Below are 19,774 nucleotides of genomic sequence, written 5' to 3' on the forward strand. Positions count from 1 at the left end.
ATAAAAGTAAAAAGAATTAAAATGAGTAAAGTTTATTTCACATCATTATCATGATCAACCCATGGCCGACTCAATATAGAGCACGGGGTTCCTCTCAGAATGAGAAGGGTTTTCGCCATAGTCTACCACGCTGGTCAAGTGCGGATTGGCAGACTTCACACAGCTTTGAGAACAATATTATGGACGACTCTCAAGCAACCAGGTTTCCTCACGATGTTTTATATATTTATATTTATTTTTCATGTACCAAAATTGTAGTTACAAAGTTAAGATAAATTAAGCTATGTACATAGGAAATGCTTATCTCTAAACAGAGATTTCTTCCAGCTTCCCCGTGCAGGTTGTGAGTAAGGTGCATAAATACGTGGAATAGGTCCCATGGTACTAGATTTATAAAATGGTTAATACAAGTGCTACACAATAATATTCCTTGTTTTCCTTCACCGTTAAAGCAAGTAATACTCCTTTTTAATTACTTAAAACGCACGTAAGTCCGAAAAGTTAGAGCTGCGTGCCCGGGATCGAACCCCCGACCTCCGATTAGGAGACAGACCTATCAAAGATCATTTAATATTTCTATAGTAATTTGCCACACTAGCAGATAAGAAACGTACCTACCAATGATGAATATATATATGCACGGGAACGAAGTTGCCGGCATCAGCAGAAGTAGAATATAATATTTATTCAAGTAAACTTTTACAAGACGTGCTTTGGAATCCTCAATTAATCTAACTTTTACCTTTGGCTACTCTGCTGCGGGTGATTCACTCTAACTCAGTGATCAACACTGGGTAAACGATAGCTACCAAACCAAACTCATTTAACATTGGTTGGTTCTGCAAAGCTACTTCAGTGCAGTGATATTAAAATAATTTTTCGAAGATTGGCTGAGTTAGCAAATCACTTATCGAACCCCGTTGGCAAATTAATGATAATGTTTTACACGTGTCTCAAGTTACCCGCTGCCACTGCTCTGTATCAGTTTTCGAACGTTCAGCTAATGGTAAGAACCATAGAGTAAAGACTAAGTTATTTGACAATGACATTGATTAATGATTTATTTACATTTTCGATTTTCATGATTTTTGCTTGATTGATTTGATCGATTAAAAATGAAATAACTGAAGATTTACTTGATTTTAAATTTAAATAAAATGTATAATTAGTTAATCAGTTTTCATGGTGAAGGCAATAAAAAATTCATTTTTATATAGGATTCCCAAACTGTCTCAAGCATGTCTATAGTCCGGACATGTTCAGGACTTTACTGTGGACGTACGGAACTCGAGGATGGCTCGTGGAGTGACTGCGGCGCTTGTCCTCGAGGATTTCGCACTAACGCCACTAGTTACTGTGTAGAATGTTCCGAGGAACCGACTCTATATGATTGGCAATATCTTGGCTTTATGGTGTTGTTGCCACTGGTTCTACACTTATTCTTCATTGATATGGTTGCAGCAGGGAACAGGTGAGATTAAAGATATTTACTTGTTATTCAAGCAAGATTGACATCCTTGATAACAGCTACATAATCCTTAAATAATACATATAAAACTGACAAAAGTCCTAAGCTTCTATCTGGGGTTCAAGGCTGTTCCCACCATCATTAAGGCCATTTTACAAGGGTGGTTCATACATAAGTATAGGTATAAGAATATGTATGGGTAAGATTGTTAAAGTATCTAGTTGTAAATTAAAAATGGTAGGTAATAGTAAGTCCACTGAATCTCAATAGATCAGCAATGGTCAACGTAACACAGGTCAGGAAAACCCCTTTACAGTCACAACATAAAGAAGTCCATCGATTTCTACAGGAAAAATAGCATGTATAAGGTTGGCATAACTTACTTTAGGGTTTGTGTAAGTAAAACTAGCATCTCTACATAATTTTTATATTCATATATGAATTATGATGTACATTACAGAAATTCCACAATAGTAGCCCAACTGGTCTGTGCATTTGTAGAGGTGGTGACTGGAACTCTAGCTGCATTGATAGTTTTGCCTCCATCGGGTTCAATTGACCTACATGTGTGCTCGCCTAAGGCCTTATCTGACTGGTACACTCTTCTGCACAACCCACAGCCAGATTACAGAGAGACACTGCATTGCACGCAAGAAGCTGTGTATCCATTGTAAGTGTAATTATTTTATAGTTAAATTTTAATATACACTACTGTAATATTTAATACAAGCTACCATGGAATGCTTCTTTCCGATGGGTATTTAAAAAAATCTGGTCTTATTTCTTGTCTACATTATAAAAAAATCTCTGTGCAAAATTTCAGCTATCTAGGCTAGGCAGCTTTTGGCTTTCTCTCCAATGCTCAATAGCTCAATAGTTAAAAGAGTGGAGTGAAATCTGAAAGGTTGTCAGTTTAAATCCTTGCACAAGCTTTATCCTTAGTTGTTGGGGAAAGGGGAACATTAGTCATAATTAACATGGCTTTTATTCTTCTTATAAGGAATTGGCTTGGACTGGGCATTGATAATTTATCAATCAGAATGGCAGCAGGGCCAGTTAGTGCTTTAAATACCAATCAGGATAGTTAAGTAATTCTTAAATGGGTCTAAATTGAAGCAAATCGTTCTGAAACTTTCATGCTAAAAATTTAATGTAGTGATTTTAACTTTTTTAAATTAATAGATATACTATGTTAAACTAATTAGATATACTATAAGTAGTGTTGAATTGGGGATCCTGTATCAAAATCCATGGGGATTTTGGATCACTCTCGCTAACGCTCGTTCGCTACGCTCACCGTGATACAAAATCCCCATGAATTTTGATACAGGATCCCCAATGTAGGCTACTGTCCACAACAACACATTAAATAAATGGAGTATTCCTAAATCCAAGCAACAATTAATCACTATCAACAGTGAGACAAAATCCTCAATGACTAGTTATTGCGGATCCTATATCATACGCCCGCACCGCACAGTGGATGATATAATACGATGAGTTCGACGAGACTGCGGCATTCATAAGAAATGCGAACGAGCCCATATGCATGATAATTTTACGTCTAAAAGTTTGCTCTCGCATAGTTAACCATTTGATTTGTTGCGCTCAAATTATTTTTGTATATTGATCGTGTTTCTGCTTGATCCGGCATTGCTGTATTCATTAGTATGAATTTCGATCGATTGATTCGAGGCTTGCGCATACTTATAATAGGTTGGATAAAGGTAGACTCTTTAAATGTTTATAGCTCATCAGAAATATATTCGTATTACATTAACGATTGCTTTTCCACATATCGGACATAACATTTTATCCAACGATAAAGCACATTTAGTACACGTTATAGCATGACCACATGGTATATAACACGCAGCTACTTCTTCTACAAGACAAATTTTGCAGCAAAGTGTTTCTTTAATATTTTCAACACATAATATGTTTCTGTCTGCAAAAGAACTTATTATATTGTTATTTACAAATTGTTCAGATACTTTTGATGCACCACAAACATCTTTGCTATCACTTTGTAGGTATGTTTCACCCTTCACAAGTAAAACATAGGGACAGGACGGAAACCAGCGTGCGTGCTCCGACCATGGATGATCTTCGATGCCCCAGTCTTTGAGCCTGCCATCACAAAAGTAACAAATCACGCGATCACTATCTCCTGTATAAAAAAAACCAGCATCAGCCATTTCTTGAGGTTTTTGATTTAAATCTTGAGGCCAGGTATCAAAACTTCGCAATCTTGCGATTTGAGTTGCATAGCGAGGATATTTAGGATATATTAACTCCATTCTGATCTACAAACAATGAATTTTGGATAAAGATTTATTAGTAAAAATATATTATAGCAGATTTCTAGTAAGGTGTGCAAGCTTATCATACATTATTATTTATCGAAAATTAATTCTTTAATGATGAATTTAGACACATTTCCCGCTATTTAAATATATTTCGATTGTTATAAATACTTTGATAAATAGAGATTAATGGACGAAAAAAATACGTACAATGCGTACTAATATAATAAATTCACTGATGCCCCCACGACTTCATCTGCATGGATTTAGGTTTTTAAATCCTGCGGGAACTCTATGATTTTCCGAGATAAAAAGTTGTCTATATCTCTCCAGTTCTTTTACTATACCCACGAAAAATCATGTCGATTCGTTGCTCCGTTGCGACGTGATTGAAGGACGAACCAATAAACAAACAAACAGACACACTTTAGCATTTATAATAAGTATGATTAGTGATGCAAAAAGGCGTCTGTCTAAACTAAAGACTAACGGCTGAATCTTGCCGAAATTTGATACACAGACAATTCACATCTTGGAGACGGATCCAGGATATTTTTTGACGTCGAAAATTAAAGGATTTCCACTCAAGTTTTAAATCAAATTCGCAAGGAAGAAGATTGAAGCATCAAATAGGAGCAAATATTATTAGACCTTTCACAAATTTTATACCTACCTATGGAAAGTAGTAAAATGTATAACCTTTTAACATTTTAACTATCGCGAGTCCGACGCATACCATTCCTTTTACGGTTAGATCTCAATTCACTGCGTAACTATAAACAACAGCGTCTTCCATGCTTCAAAATCGAACACCTATAGCTGATGCGGCAATAATTTATACGTAAGACAGTGTTCATACGAATGTATAAATCTAGTCTGATTACTTTCGCAAATATAAGTTTTATGTTGTGATGATTTAGTGTTTAAAGTTACATGCGCAAATGTTTAAATCTAATTTATTTCAATCCATTTCGTTTATTATGAAAGAGGTTTTAGAATTCGAGCGTATAAATAGGTCGATCCTAAGCGTCACCATTCCTTTCTTTCCGAGTTTTGGATACGACGACAACAACAGTCGAAATAAAGTATGTAAGTATTTTTATTTTATATGTTTATTTTTGAATTAAGCAACTAGGTACCTATTGAATTTTTATTTGGAGTTTTCATGTTGATAGTTACTTAAATTGTTTTTCAGGGCCTCTTCATCTTTCATCAATCCATTTGACGAAGACGAAGACCCCATCGCTTTGGTGCAGCCCCCATCAACATCGAAGTCTCTTAAGAAGAAACGTGAGGTGAAGCGGAAGAAGACGATCAAGAAAAAGGAGGTGACTTCTTCTGCTCCGAAGAATCCGTTCGAATCGAGCGGATCGGAATCTGAACCCGAAACGTCTCCAAATACACCTACGAGTCCATCTGTTAAGCGGAGGAGGTTTATTACCGAATCTGAGGTGAGTTGTCTTATTTATATTTTATTGGATTAAAGCTTTTAAAAGACTTCCCAATAAGAATGTTGTTAGGCAATTGGTCTGTATATAAATTTATGAATATAGTTTGTTAAAGTTATTATTTTGTTAGGGATCATATCCGAAGGGTACCAGTGGGATCCTATTACTAAGCTACCGCTGTCCGCCCGGACGTCTGTCTGTCAGCGGGCTTTATCTCATGAACCATAATAGGTAGAGAGTTGAAATTATCGCAGATGATACTAAATTGAATATTTTTCAATTTCAGGATGAATCTACTAGCAAGCCAGTGCGCGCTGCGAAATTGAGAAGTTTTCTCAGTCGGCGCGTTGCGTCGGGGTATACATCCCAATCAGACCCATCGAAGAAAGGCAGCTACTACTTCGAGCTGCGCGTCTACAACTCTGAAGAAGTGGAGAAACTCGCGAACAATGAGCGTTGGAAGCATGCCATCTGCACACTAAAACTTGCAACTGATTTAAATTCGGTGGTATGGAAGTCCCTCACCAAATTAATTGATGATAGTAAGGCTGAACTAAAAAATATTCAGCCCATTTTATACCCTGCAAATGAAAATAATTTCTAAGATAAATTTTGTAAATTAAATTTTGTAAATCTTAGAAATTATTTTCATAAATAAATTCAAAAAATATTTCATCTGCAACATATTGTATATAATAAGTATGACAATTAAATTACTATCTTTATGTTTGTGCCTGTAAATATTTTTTAACGTGTTTTTTTTACAGAAATTACAAAGCCTAAACCATACAAAGCCTAGACCATACAAAGCCTAGATCATACAAAGCCTAGACCATACAAAACCTAGACCATACAAAGCCTAGACCATATGAAACTAGAAATATAAAAACTAGAACCATATGAAACTAGAACCATATAAAATTAAATTAACGTGTTTTTTTTACAGAAATTACAAAGCCTAAACCATACAAAGCCTAGACCATACAAAGCCTAGATCATACAAAGCCTAGACCATACAAAACCTAGACCATACAAAGCCTAGACCATATGAAACTAGAAACATAAAAACTAGAACCATATGAAACTAGAACCATATAAAATTAAATAAAAATGTCTAAATGTTCATATCGAAAGATTTGAAGTTGGGATATTAATAACGTGATACTTACAGCCCTTATACTCTTACTAAGTCTGCACATTGTCTGAAAATAACTAGATTACTTTATTTTAATACAGTCATCTCATAACTATCCAAAATTTAAAATCTAGAACTGAGAAACTAGAACCATACAAACTAGATACTTGACATGTTTGAATGTTGATATCGAAACATCGCATTACTTCCATTCTATTAATAACTGTTTACTGTTTATTAGCCAATAGCTTGATTTATTATTTAGCTGTATTTCCTTACCGATTTTTTATACGCAGAATATTAAAACCAGAACTGAGAAACTAGATACTAAATAGATAAACAAGATAAGCAATTCTATGAAATTGAAAATGTTTTTCTGCAAAGAGTGTAACCTTTATGTTAAAACATCTATATCGTCACATAACAGAACAAATACTCATAAATCTAATAGTTTATTTCAATCTAGATATGAGAATGTGCAAATTATAAAAACGGCTTTTAGAAACAGAATAATCAGTTACAAAGTAAATCCGACCTCTACAACTTTAGTTCCAGAGAGTTTTTTTTCACAAATATTTAAAACCACACGCGAGATCATAAATATATCTCTAAAGAAACACACTGCCATTAAAGTAAATTTCGAGTTATTTGTTTCGTATATTTTACCAAAAAATTTTGAAAAGTCTATTAAATCTTTCAGTACTAAATATGGTATTATAGTCCAAAGTACTGATATTGATAATTTTTTATTACAATGTGCTCAAAAGTTAACTTGCAAATGCGCAGAATTCGAACAGTCAGAATCTGGTTGGACAATTGATTCTATCAGTCATTTGGAGATAAATATTAATAAATATAATCCTCTGAAAGGTGGATCATATTTGGCATTACCATCACATATAAGAAATACAAAATCATGTCTAAATATTCATAATTTCGATGATTGTTGCTTTTTATGGTGCATTGCTGCTAAAATGTATCCTACAAAACTTAATTCCAATAGAGTTTCATCATATCCTCATTATTCATTGCTTTTTGACATAAGAAATATGACATTTCCTCCGGGAATTGAAGATATTAAAACCTTTGAGAAGAACAATCCAACTATTAGTGTAAATGTTTATGGGTTAGAAGCCAATAATACAGTTACAGGTCCTTTGTATGTGACTTTAGCTCGAAAACTTACCCATGTTAATTTATTATATATTACTAAAAATGACAAAGCCCATTACTGTTTGATTAAAGACTTTGGCCGACTTGTGCGAAGGCAATTAACAAAACACAAGTCTAAAATATTTTTATGTGATGAATGTTTTTTATATTTCGCAAATGAACAAAAACTACACAATCACGATTGTGCTAAAAGACAAACTGTACTTCCAGAAGATGGTAGTAAGTTGCATTTTTCAAACTATGAGAGAACTCAAAGAATTCCTATCGTGATATATGGCGATTTTGAGAGCTTGCTTTGTAAATATTCAAACGAAAATAAATCTCTTTATACTGAAGATATACAAACACATGAACCATCTTGTTTCGCTTATTACATATGTTGCCATTCTAAACCTGAGCTTAATGACTTTGTAAGCTATCGCGGACCAAACTGTGGTAAAAAATTTGTTGAAAGCATTACGCGAGATGTAAAAAGATTGCACGGTATTTTAAATACAAATAATCCAATGTTTCCTCTTACTACCGAAGAGTTGACTTCATATAATGAAGCAAAAATTTGCTGCATCTGTAAAACAATGTTTAAAAAATATGATATAATAGTAAAGGATCATGACCATTTTACAGGTAAATACCGAGGCCCTGCTCACAACACTTGTAACATAAATGCAAAAAAATGTACGTTTATACCGATCATTTTTCATAACTTGAGTGGTTATGATTGCCACTTATTTATTAAAGAATTATCAGAAATTACCGGAAAAACGAGCTTGATACCAAAATCTAAAGAAAAATATATATCATTCACAAAATTTTTACCTATTGATAAAACAAATGCTGCTCAACTGAAGTTTATCGATTCATTTAATTTTTTGAGTTCGGGTTTGGATAAACTGGCAAAGAGTCTTCATCCGAATGATTTTCAGCATATGCGTGTATTTATTAAGGATGAACACTTATTAAATTTGGCCTGTAAAAAGGGTGTCTATTGTTATGATTATATGGATGCATGGGAGAAATATAATGAAACAAAGTTACCAAAACATTCGATTTTTTTTAATAAACTCACAGGTGAAAATATTTCCATTGAGGATTACGAACACGCTTTAAAAATATGGAAAACTTTTGGTATAAAAAACTTAGGAGAGTATACAGATTTATACTTACAATGCGATGTCTTATTACTATGCGACGTTTTTGAAAAGTTCAGAAATATGAGTTTAGACTATTATAATTTAGACCCCTGCTATTATGTATCATCTCCATCTTTAAGTTGGGACGCAATGTTGTTATATACTAAAGTTGAGCTTGATTTGATTTCTGATGTGGATATGTATCAGATGTTAGAAAAAGGTATTCGAGGTGGTTTAGCCCAGTGTTCATTGAGATATGCTGAAGCAAACAATAAATATTTACCATCCTACAATAAAAATGAGTCAAGTACGTACTTAATTTATTTAGACTGTGTCAACCTTTACGGTTTTGCTATGATGCAAAAAATGCCAATGCGTGACTTTAAATTTTTAAATGAAAATGAAATTAAAAATTTTGATGTAAGGAACATTTCTAAAAAAAGTCAGTGTGGATATATTCTCGAGGTAGATTTATGTTATCCGGATAATATTCATGATGCTCATTCAGACCTACCATTTGCTGCGGAAAAATATTCTCCTGCTCAAAATCAAAGCAAAAAATTGGTGGCAAATTTATATAATAAACATCGTTTTGTTATTCATTATATGCACTTGCAAGAATGCTTAAAGAATGGTTTATTGCTTTTAAAAATATACAGAGTGCTATCTTTTTATCAGGACAACTTTTTAGAGCCTTATATTTTTTTAAACACAAGTCTCAGACAAAATGCCAAGTCTGATTTTGAGAAAGACTTTTTTAAAAAGCAGAATAATTCTATTTTTGGAAAAACGATAGAAAACAAAAGGAAGCAGGTTGACGTAAAACTAGTAAACGTTTGGAGAGATACTACAAATAATACTAATAAATTGAATGGAGCGGAAAAATATATTAGTGCACCACATTTTCACAGTTTATCAATTTTTTCTGAAAACTTAGTAGCTATTCAATTGAAAAAAACAAAAATTGTCTTAGATCGACCAATATATATTGGATTCACGATTCTTGAACTGTCGAAAACGCATTTGTATCATTTTCATTATTCGGTCATAAAAAGAATCTATGGAAATAATGTTCAGTTATGTTATACGGATACTGATAGTTTACTATATCTTGTAAAAACTGATGATTTTTATGAAGATATGAAAGATAACATTCATTATTTTGATACTAGCAATTTTGAAGATGATAATATTTTTAATATGCCGAAAGCTAATATGAAAATACCTGGATATTTTAAAGACGAAATGGGAGGAGAAATCATTTCTAAATTTGTTGGTTTACGCGCAAAATTATATTGTTTACTTTCTGAGAAAAAAACTATCAGTAAAGCAAAGGGTATCACGAAGCCTGTGACAAAAAAATTAAACTTTGAGAAATATAAGAAAGCCTTATTTTGCAATGAAAATATAAGAGATGATATGTTTGTCATACGATCAAAAAATCATCAGGTTTTTACTCAGAAAATTAATAAATTAGTATTAAATAGTGATGATAATAAAAGGCAAATAATGGAAAATGATTTTAAAACTTTGCCTTGGGGGCATTACAGCACGATTCTTTAGTAAAAATATTATGCTAAGTACCTATGTATTTTACAAATTTTTATGTGTCTAATTTTAATATTAGTTTTAATGGTAATTTAGCATTTAATAAATTTGATTAAGTTTACCACAGTGTTTTATTTCAAATAAAATCACAACATATTTTATATTCCCTTTATTAATTCAACCAATTATTTACATTACTTCATAAACTTAGTACTTAACATAAGATTAACGTATTATAAAAACTTACTACTTAATGGAAAATATTCGGACTACAACTTACTTGCATGATATGAAAATATAAAATATACTTTATACTTTAATTAGAACTCATTTATGCTTTTTATTTTTACAATCGCAAAATAACAATAAAATAATATTAAATTTAACTATTCAGGCACACTTAGCTTTTGTATAATCCTATTAATTAAATCTTCTGTAGCATCCATCATATTGTCATAATTATCACTCACTATGTACTGTACACTCAAATTAGTCTTTGCACTGTTCTCCTGTTCTTTACTATCAATTTCAAGTATTTCAATTTTTATAATGTGGCTTCCCTTTGCTTTATTTTTCCGTATAACAAAAGATGAATCTGGAGCTGGTGAAATCACATGATCTATTTTTGGAAGCTTCTTTTTTAAAGACAATTTATTTTTCTTTTTTATGGTTTTCAAACTGGTGTTATTTTCAAGTGTTTCATTATTTTTTTGCTCACGTAAAGCTTTCAATCTATTCTCTTCTTCTCTTTCTAAAATAGCATCCAAGTCTTGAGCTCCATAAAATGGATTATTCATACTTGTGTTTCTTTCGTCATCCGTGAAATAAAAGTCCGACATGATGCTGTAACAAAATACAAAATTTTATAAATATAACAATAAAACAACATTTATAAAAATATCAATAAACAAATTCTAAAATAGAAAAGAATACAGTCAAAATATTATATAAGTAATTTTTTTCACTAACCAGAAGCGAGTGAGTTCCTTGCGTGAGAAGATCTGGGAATGAAAATTGTTTAGTAACAAATCTATGGAGTCAAGTTTTCAAAACAATTGTATATACTTGTATGACATTCGTCCGCATTATGCAATCTCTAGCGACATGTTAGAACCTGTTTAGTATTAAGTTCTTACGAATTTCAATTTCATACTATTATCACAAGGTTTAAATTAAAATGTATACCTACATTTTAATATAATCATCGACAAATAATAGTGCGCTAGACAAGTGCGAAGTGAAACACGAATGTGATACCTACAAGCAATACCTTAAAATTTAAATCAACTAGCAATAATATGAAGTTATTTAATAAGTTGCATTTTTAAAATTATCATCAATCAGTAATATGAAGTTGATAAAACAGGCTGAATCATTAAAAATAAATTATATAGATGTTGAAACACCACCACCATGCTTTAGCCGACATAGTAAACTTCTACCAAACATAATTCGATGCATAATTTGCGGACCCTCCAACTGTGGGAAAACAAATATTATGATAAACTTATTATTGCACGAAAATGGACTTAAATTCCAAAATGTTTATATTTACTCAAAGTCCACTTTTCAATCTAAATATTGTTTCCTACAAAAAGTTTTTCAAAATACTCCAGATGTTAAATTTATTATGTTCAAAAATAGTGAAGAAGTTATTTCGCCAACTGAAGCCTTAAGAAATTCTATTTTCATTTTTGACGACGTGACTTGTGAAAATCAAGTTAATATTCGAAATTATTTTTCGATGGGCAGACACAAACAAATTGATTGCTTTTACTTGACCCAAACATATTCAAAAATTCCTAAGCAATTAATACGTGACAATGTTAACTTTTTAATTATTTTCAAGCAAGATGATATAAACTTAAAACATATATATAAGGAACATGTTAATTCTGATATGAGCTGGCATGTCTTTAAACAATTGTGTGCAAGTATTTGGAAAGATCCGTTTATGTTTTTATCAATCAACAAAGATTGCGAACTAAATAACGGTCGGTACAGAAAAACATTTGACATATTCGTGAAATTCGACTAACAATTTTACAATTATATACCACATACGAGACACAAATTTAGTCAGTCAAATGAGAGCACTGGTAAGAATACCTACCCATATTTAATTTAAAAATGGAAGCCGTTGTAAAGAAACAATTAATTAAATCAATTGAAACCATCAAAAAGAAAGCAAAACAAATGCGTGAAGAAGAAGATGATTTAGAACTAAAAAGGCGCAAACTTTTTAAATCCATAACGGATCCATTAGAATCCATAGTATTGCAAAAAAAAGAAAATAAAAACAATAGTCACCATGATTTACCAGATACATGTTCACCTTCAACTTCTGATAAAATTAAAAACATAGAAAATGATGATAAAAATTATGTAACACCAAAACCAATAACTTCTACCCAAAATTTTGAAGAAATCGAAGAATTCTATACTCCATCTCCAACGCCTGAAAAAAGCAATGAAATCTATAATTTGAATGTACCTTTTGGTGTACGTAATGAAAATAGTAATTTAATGATTGGAAATACAAAAGTAACATTTTCAGATGGTGATGCTCATAGCAAAAATATGATGGCTAAAATAGGAAATAGATCCTATGAAGTAACCCCAGGTTTGGCAGAATTATTATTTCAGAGTAAACCAGATGTAAAGATTGTATCTGATCAAGATAAATTAGTATATAAAGATATTTTATGCAATACTAGTGCACATAGGAGAGATTATAACCCTACGAATCAGATTAAAGGCGATAAAGGGACAAAATATACTAAAATTGTGAAACCTCTCTTTACTGATAGTGAATTAAAAGAAAAAAAACAAGGTGGTTTTATGCCAACTCTTAAAACTTTGAAAAAAAATACAGATTTCATATACTGGGATGATCCGAATGAGTTAGTAGATAGATTGAAAATTTTAATTGCTTCAAAAGATGCTGGCAACACTAGTCATGACAATGAGATTATATCAATAATTGAAGAACTTAAAGAAGCTGGTATAATAAAATAAGTATATAAAAATAAAACCTGGTTACATTTTTGCTTAGTTCTATAAACACTGTTGAACATGAATGTCAACAAGTTTGGTCATCATGTACACAAGAAACTGAAAATGGATAGCTCTGCCTTAGAAAATATCTTTGATGCTCAACATAAAATCATCAAACATGTTGGTACACCCATTGACCCAAACGACTGTGCTACTAAACTATATGTTGACAAATTCTTAGATGGGCTCTATATACGATTAAAAACAGTAGAGGAAACATTGTTGCAGTTAAAATCAGAAATAAATAGTCTAAAAAGGAATATAGAAGGTGTAAGTCGTAAATTCAAAAAATGAGCAAAGATAGTGTAGTAAATGAAATACATAAAAATGTTAGGAAAAATTTTCCTCGAAGACATGTTATACTTAAAGACATTGATGATGTATGGCAGGCCGATTTAGTTGATATGCAATCATTCTCAAAAGATAATTCACAATATAAATATATTTTAACAGTCATCGATGCTTTTTCAAAGTATGCATGGGCATATCCGCTTAAACTTAAAAATAAAGAAACTGTGACTGAAGCATTTAGTAAGTTACTAGAAAAAGGTCGTGTTCCCAAAAATCTACAAACTGATTTAGGAACAGAATTTTATAATAGTTGTTTCAAAAAATTATTACAAAAATACGGTATAAATCATTATTCCACTTATTCCACTAAAAAGGCGTCAATAGTAGAAAGATTTATAAGAACGTTGAAAACTAAAATGTACAAGCAATTTAGCTTGCAAGGGAATTACAAATGGAATGATGGAACCCTCGAGCACATCATGAAAAAATATAACTCCACATTTCACAGAACAATTGGTACAGCTCCAGATAAAGTTAATGAAAAGAATAAACAAAATATACTAAAAAGATACAGACTACTACAATTATCAGCACCATCGCAGAAACGTTCAAAATTCAAAATTGGAGATTATGTAAGAATAAGCAAATACAAAGGAACTTTTGACAAAGGATATACTCCCAACTGGTCAACTGAAATTTTTAATATAGCTCAAGTTCAAAACACTCATCCAATTACTTACCTTCTAAAAGATGCAAGACAGCGACCTATTTTAGGATCATTCTATACTGAAGAATTACAAAAAACAAAACATCCTGATATATATCTTATTGAAAAGGTTTTAAAAACAAAAGGAAATAAATTATATGTCAAATGGTTAGGTCTGCCGCCTAGTGAAAACAGTTGGATAGATAAACTAAATCTTTTATAAACACATTTTATGTTAACAACTTTCAGTCTCTTATTATCTACGATACTGAGCAGAGTTCTCTTTTATTAAAAATGGAGAAACAACCATCCAAGCGTAAAATGACTTTGAGAAGAAAATCTAACAATTTGAAAACAAGTAATTCTGGTGCTGGTTTTAAGAAAAGCTTTAAGGATATTGTATCTCGCGCGAAAAAACATATCCATAAATTGAAACCTAAATGCAAAAAAGCTGCAATCGAATTAGCTCTTGCTGCTGCTAAGGAATTAGCAGCGACATCTTCAGTTAATGTACCGCGTATAATACCCATACCAAAGACAGGTGGGGTTTTGCCACTAGTCCCCATATTTGCAGGATTGTCTGCCGCGGGCAGCTTAGCGGGTGGTACTGCTAGTATAGTGAAAGCAGTCAATGCTATTAATTTAATGAAAAAAAAATTTCAAGAACTAAAGAGACATAACGAGAAGATGGAAACATTGTGTATCGGAAAAGGATTATTTATAAAGCCCTATGGTAATGGTTTGGGAATATACACAGCAAAGGAAAAAAACTGATTCGGCGGCTACCTAATCGTGCTCTAAGTAACTTGGATATTCTAAAAATTTCAAAAAATATTCCTTATTTCAGAGGTGTATTTATGAGAAATGAACTTCCAAAATATCCTTTTAAAAAAGAGTGTGGTATCATCAACTTAGATAGCTCTCAAAATCCTGGAACTCATTGGGTAGCCTATGCAAAAATAAATAATTACATTGAATACTTTGATAGTTATGGTAATTTGAAACCGCCTAAAGAATTTGTAAAATATGTGGGAGCGAATATTAATTATAATTATGACAATTATCAAGGATCTAATTCTTATAACTGTGGCCATCTATGTATCAAATTTCTTATTAATTTTTGGAATAAAAATTGAAAATAAATAGATGATACAAAAATATGTAAGCTCATTTAACCATCATGTCTATTACACTCACGATCGTGGGTGAAAAATTTATTCTAGAATCATTTTACGCCCCTCCTCTTATTTTGGAAGACGAATATGAGTGTGGCTTAGTATATTTTTCTGCATTTAATTCAATTCCAAATGTAGACTATAATAATAATGTGTTTGAATATGGAGAAGAGAAAAAAAGAATTCTTATTCAACCAGGTGCTTACGATTTACAAGATTTGTATGAATACCTAAAAGAAAGAGTTGAAAATTGTGAATTACAAATAAAATCTAACATCAATACAATGACATGCTCTTTGTACTGTACTGAAACTATAAACTTTAATTCAGAAAATAGTATTGGACCTATGCTAGGTTTTTCTAACGAAAAACTAAAAGCAAATAAATGGCATGAATCTACAGAATCCGTTAACATTCTACCACTGTCTGTCATAAGGATCGAATGTGATCTTGTACAGAGTTCGTACACTAACGGTTCTCCTTCACATATTATTTATGAGTTTGTGCCAAACATTCCTCCAGGTCATAGATTTATAGAATCTCCAAGTAATGTGATATATTTTCCGGTCAAAAGAAAGATAATTTCATCAATAACAATAAAAATTTTGGATTTGGAAGGCAATAATATAAATTTTAAGGGCGAAACTATTGTTTTGTGTCTTCATTTGAAAAAGTCAAAATGATCGTATTTAACAAAAGTAATTATTATAAAGAGTATAACCCAACTATTAAGAAAGTTATTACCAAGGAAAGTGTAAAACAAAGAAGACGTGTTAGAGTATATAAAAAAATTCATCAGAGTAATAAACAATTTCTTAAAGCCCTCGGCTTCAAAGTATGAGCCTCCTTCAGATCAACGAATTACCTGAATTCGATAACTCTATCGAGAGTTATGAGGTTCATACATATAATCCATACAATAACAGTTTCAATGAAAATGATGAAATTCGGATACCTATTCACCAGCAAGATATTTACGTGTTACCATCAGCCAGTTCCATTTACATTGAAGGAAAAGTTTCGGTGACTCATAAAGATCAAGCTGGCAAAGTTCAAAAGAAAAGTGTTGACTTCAGTAATAATGCAATTGCATTTCTTTTTCAAGATATCCGATACGAAATGAATGGTGTTGAAATCGATCGTATTAGAAATGCTGGAATAACTACAACCATAAAATCTTTCATTTCAATGAATAGCGGTGACAGTAAAGCGGCTGCTGCTTGGGGTTGGAATATAGACGGATTTAAAAATCAAAATGGAAATTTTAATGCTTTGATACCCTTAAATAAGATTTTAGGTTTTGCTGAAGACTACAATAAAATAATAATAAACTGTAAACATGAACTCATACTTAACAGAGGTAGTACTAACATAAATAGTGTTGTCATGGGTAGCGATGATATTGTAGACATTGATATACAGAGAATCCAATGGCGAGTACCACATATTAAAGTATCAGATCAGCAAAGATTAATACTTTTAAGGAAATTAGAAAAAGATAATCCCGTACAAATAGCATTTAGAAATTGGGATTTGTATGAATATCCATTATTGCCAAAAACTACCAAACATTCATGGGCGTTAAAGACTGCTTCTCAATTAGAAAAACCTCGATATGTTATATTTGGTTTGCAAACTAATAGAAAAAATGTTAAAAACAGAGACAGCACAATATTCGATCATTGTACATTAACCAATGTCACATTATTCCTGAATTCCCACTATTATCCGTATGATGCTTTAAATCTCAAGTTTGAGGAAAATAAATACAGTATATTATACGACATGTACACCAAGTTTCGTCAGTCGTTTTACAACCTTCCTATTGATCCACTGCTTGATCTTCATACATTTAAAGAAATAGCGCCTTTATTTGTCATAGATTGTTCCAGACAAAATGAAAATTTAAAAACTGGTCCAGTTGATGTTCGTCTGGAAATAGAAACGTCTCAGGAAATTCCAAGCAATACCAGCGCTTACTGTTTAATCATAAACGATCGTCTTGTGGAGTATAGGCCGCTGAGTAACATTGTTCGAAAACTATCATGAAAATTATTGTGGACGTTCAAGGTTTTAAAAATGATCAAAATTACTTTCTGCCTAAAGAGATTGCTATAGTGTATAGTGATCGAGTTCAAGTTTTGTTAATAAAACCACCATATCCCTATGAATGGCTAACAGACACAGAAAAGAAACAAGTTAAATGGATTGAAAAGAATAGAAAAATATTATGGAGCGAGGGAATCGTGCCTTACGAGACCTATAAATACCATCTAATAGATATTTTAAAAAATAATGATATTTATTGTAAAGGCCTTGAAAAGCAGTTATGGTTAAAAGATATATTAAGTAATCCTAACGTACATAATTTAGAAGATAAAGGATGTCCTCGTTTATTAACATTGTATGAGTTGTATAATTCACATTCTGACATATATAGTTGTGTTTATCATCCGACCATCTGTGCGCTGAAAAATGTAACTTGTTTAAAAAAGTGGTGTATGAATAATAAAGTTTTAGATGATTAAATATGCTTGTTTAATTTCCATATACCTGCTTCTTTTATTTAATTTACTGATTATACTCGTATTGAAAACACAATATTTGGTGTAGGTTGTTATAGCCAAATAGTTGTTTTTCATGTTGTAAAAATATTACATTTGAAGAGTAATTTTAAAATTCAAGGTTTCTTAGTACCTATCTAGTTTTATCAACATATTTGCTCGTGCAAATAGAATGAATATTTCGTTCTTAAACCATGTGAATAGTTTGTTCAAAATACGGATAGTTGATTAATTTTTGCTTGGATTTAGCTACACTCCATTTATTTAATGTGTTGTTGAGGACAGTAGTTTAGAATTGGGGAATTCTGTATCAAAATTGGTGGCGATTTTGGATCACGGCGAGCGAAGCGAGCGAGCGTAGCGAGAGTGATCCAAAATCCCCACCAATTTTGATACAGAATCCCCAATTCAACACTACTACTATATATTAATAAATTATATATTTGTCATTATTTGCAGGTACACAATAGTTCTTCTAATATATGCATTTGGTCTTCTAATGACGGTTACATTAAGGCCCCTCCTGCTGGCCTGGTACAAATCTAATACAGGCAAGAAAGCAATATACTGTGCCTTGTATTTCTATCCTATACTTGTACTTATACACACAGTTGCTGCAGGATTAATATGTACGTAAGAATTAACTAGTAATTTATACTTTGCGAGATACTTAGATCAAATTTCTTCTGTCATTGATTATATCTATCAAGCATCAACCCTCTAAAGATAAAATAACCTCCTAATAATAAAATGATAAATATTTACCCAATAATTTGTTTTTGTTTCAGATTTTTCATTTCCGTACATAATCATAATTATATCGATGATGACGTCAGCATCGCATTTCTCTATCAAAATAGATCAGTCAGCTCCAGCCTTGCTATCAGCTTCGCTTACAAACGTACGGAATTTGATCATACTTATCGGCCATTGGATAATTCATGCATACGGCATCATATCTTTGACTGGATTCAAGGAATTATGGTATCTGACTTTAGTACCAGCCCCAGCACTATTTTATATACTCACGGCACAATTCACAGATCCTATGAAGATTCATAATGATTGACTAACTGGATGCCCAATAGTGAAGTTGGTTTTGATTTGACATTATGGAGTCATAGTGGGACAGGAAGGTGAAATAGAATATTTAGATAAGAAGAGAAAGATTTTAACTTATTAAATGTTATTTAATGACTTTTCGTTTTAGTAATGTTTATACTTGGATGAATTAAATATAGACTTGCAACGAATAGTATATTCGGCAGTATACCGAATACCGAATATTCGGCGAGGCCCCTGACCGAATAGCCGAATATTAGGCAAAAGTATTCGGCTGGATTTTATTGTCTTGGGATGGTCTACGAGAAAAAAAGACTTCCTAAAAATTCAGAAAAGTTAGTCTTTCTGCACCATAACCTTCCCCTTCTAAATTTTGATTATGAAAATAATTCAAATGCATAGAAAAATTCTTAACTTGTTTAATGCAGAAAATGATTAAATTATGTACCTGTTTTATGTACCAATGACTACTTAATAAATGATTGTAAAAGAAATGAGAACCTTACCCTTCTAAATTTTGATTACCACAATAATTCAAATACATAGAATCCTCCATTTTTCCAATTCAGAAGATGTTTATGTACCTGTGTTATGCACCAAGGACTACTTAAATGATTATAACAGAAATGAAAATATGAATATATAGGTAATCAATCGATTTTAATTTTTCATTTTACCAATTATTTCTCTATGACAAAATATATTATTTAA

The 19,774-nt window shown here is 31.8% G+C and overlaps 1 protein-coding gene across 1 annotated transcript; it reads left to right on the forward strand.

The window, feature by feature from the left end:
- The first annotated feature begins 1,075 nt into the window (after positions 1 to 1,075).
- On the forward strand, positions 1,076 to 19,210 carry LOC123875328 (JNK1/MAPK8-associated membrane protein). Its single transcript, XM_045921089.1, has 4 exons — positions 1,076 to 1,471; positions 1,929 to 2,138; positions 18,461 to 18,630; positions 18,790 to 19,210. Exons 1-4 carry the CDS (start codon positions 1,239 to 1,241, stop codon positions 19,068 to 19,070), a joined length of 894 nt encoding a protein of 297 aa, XP_045777045.1. The 5' UTR covers positions 1,076 to 1,238; the 3' UTR covers positions 19,071 to 19,210.
- Positions 19,211 to 19,774: the final 564 nt, after the last annotated feature.

The sequence above is a fragment of the Maniola jurtina genome, chromosome 19 (assembly GCF_905333055.1).
Source record: "Maniola jurtina chromosome 19, ilManJurt1.1, whole genome shotgun sequence".
In the NCBI taxonomy this organism is placed as follows: Eukaryota; Metazoa; Arthropoda; class Insecta; order Lepidoptera; family Nymphalidae; genus Maniola; species Maniola jurtina.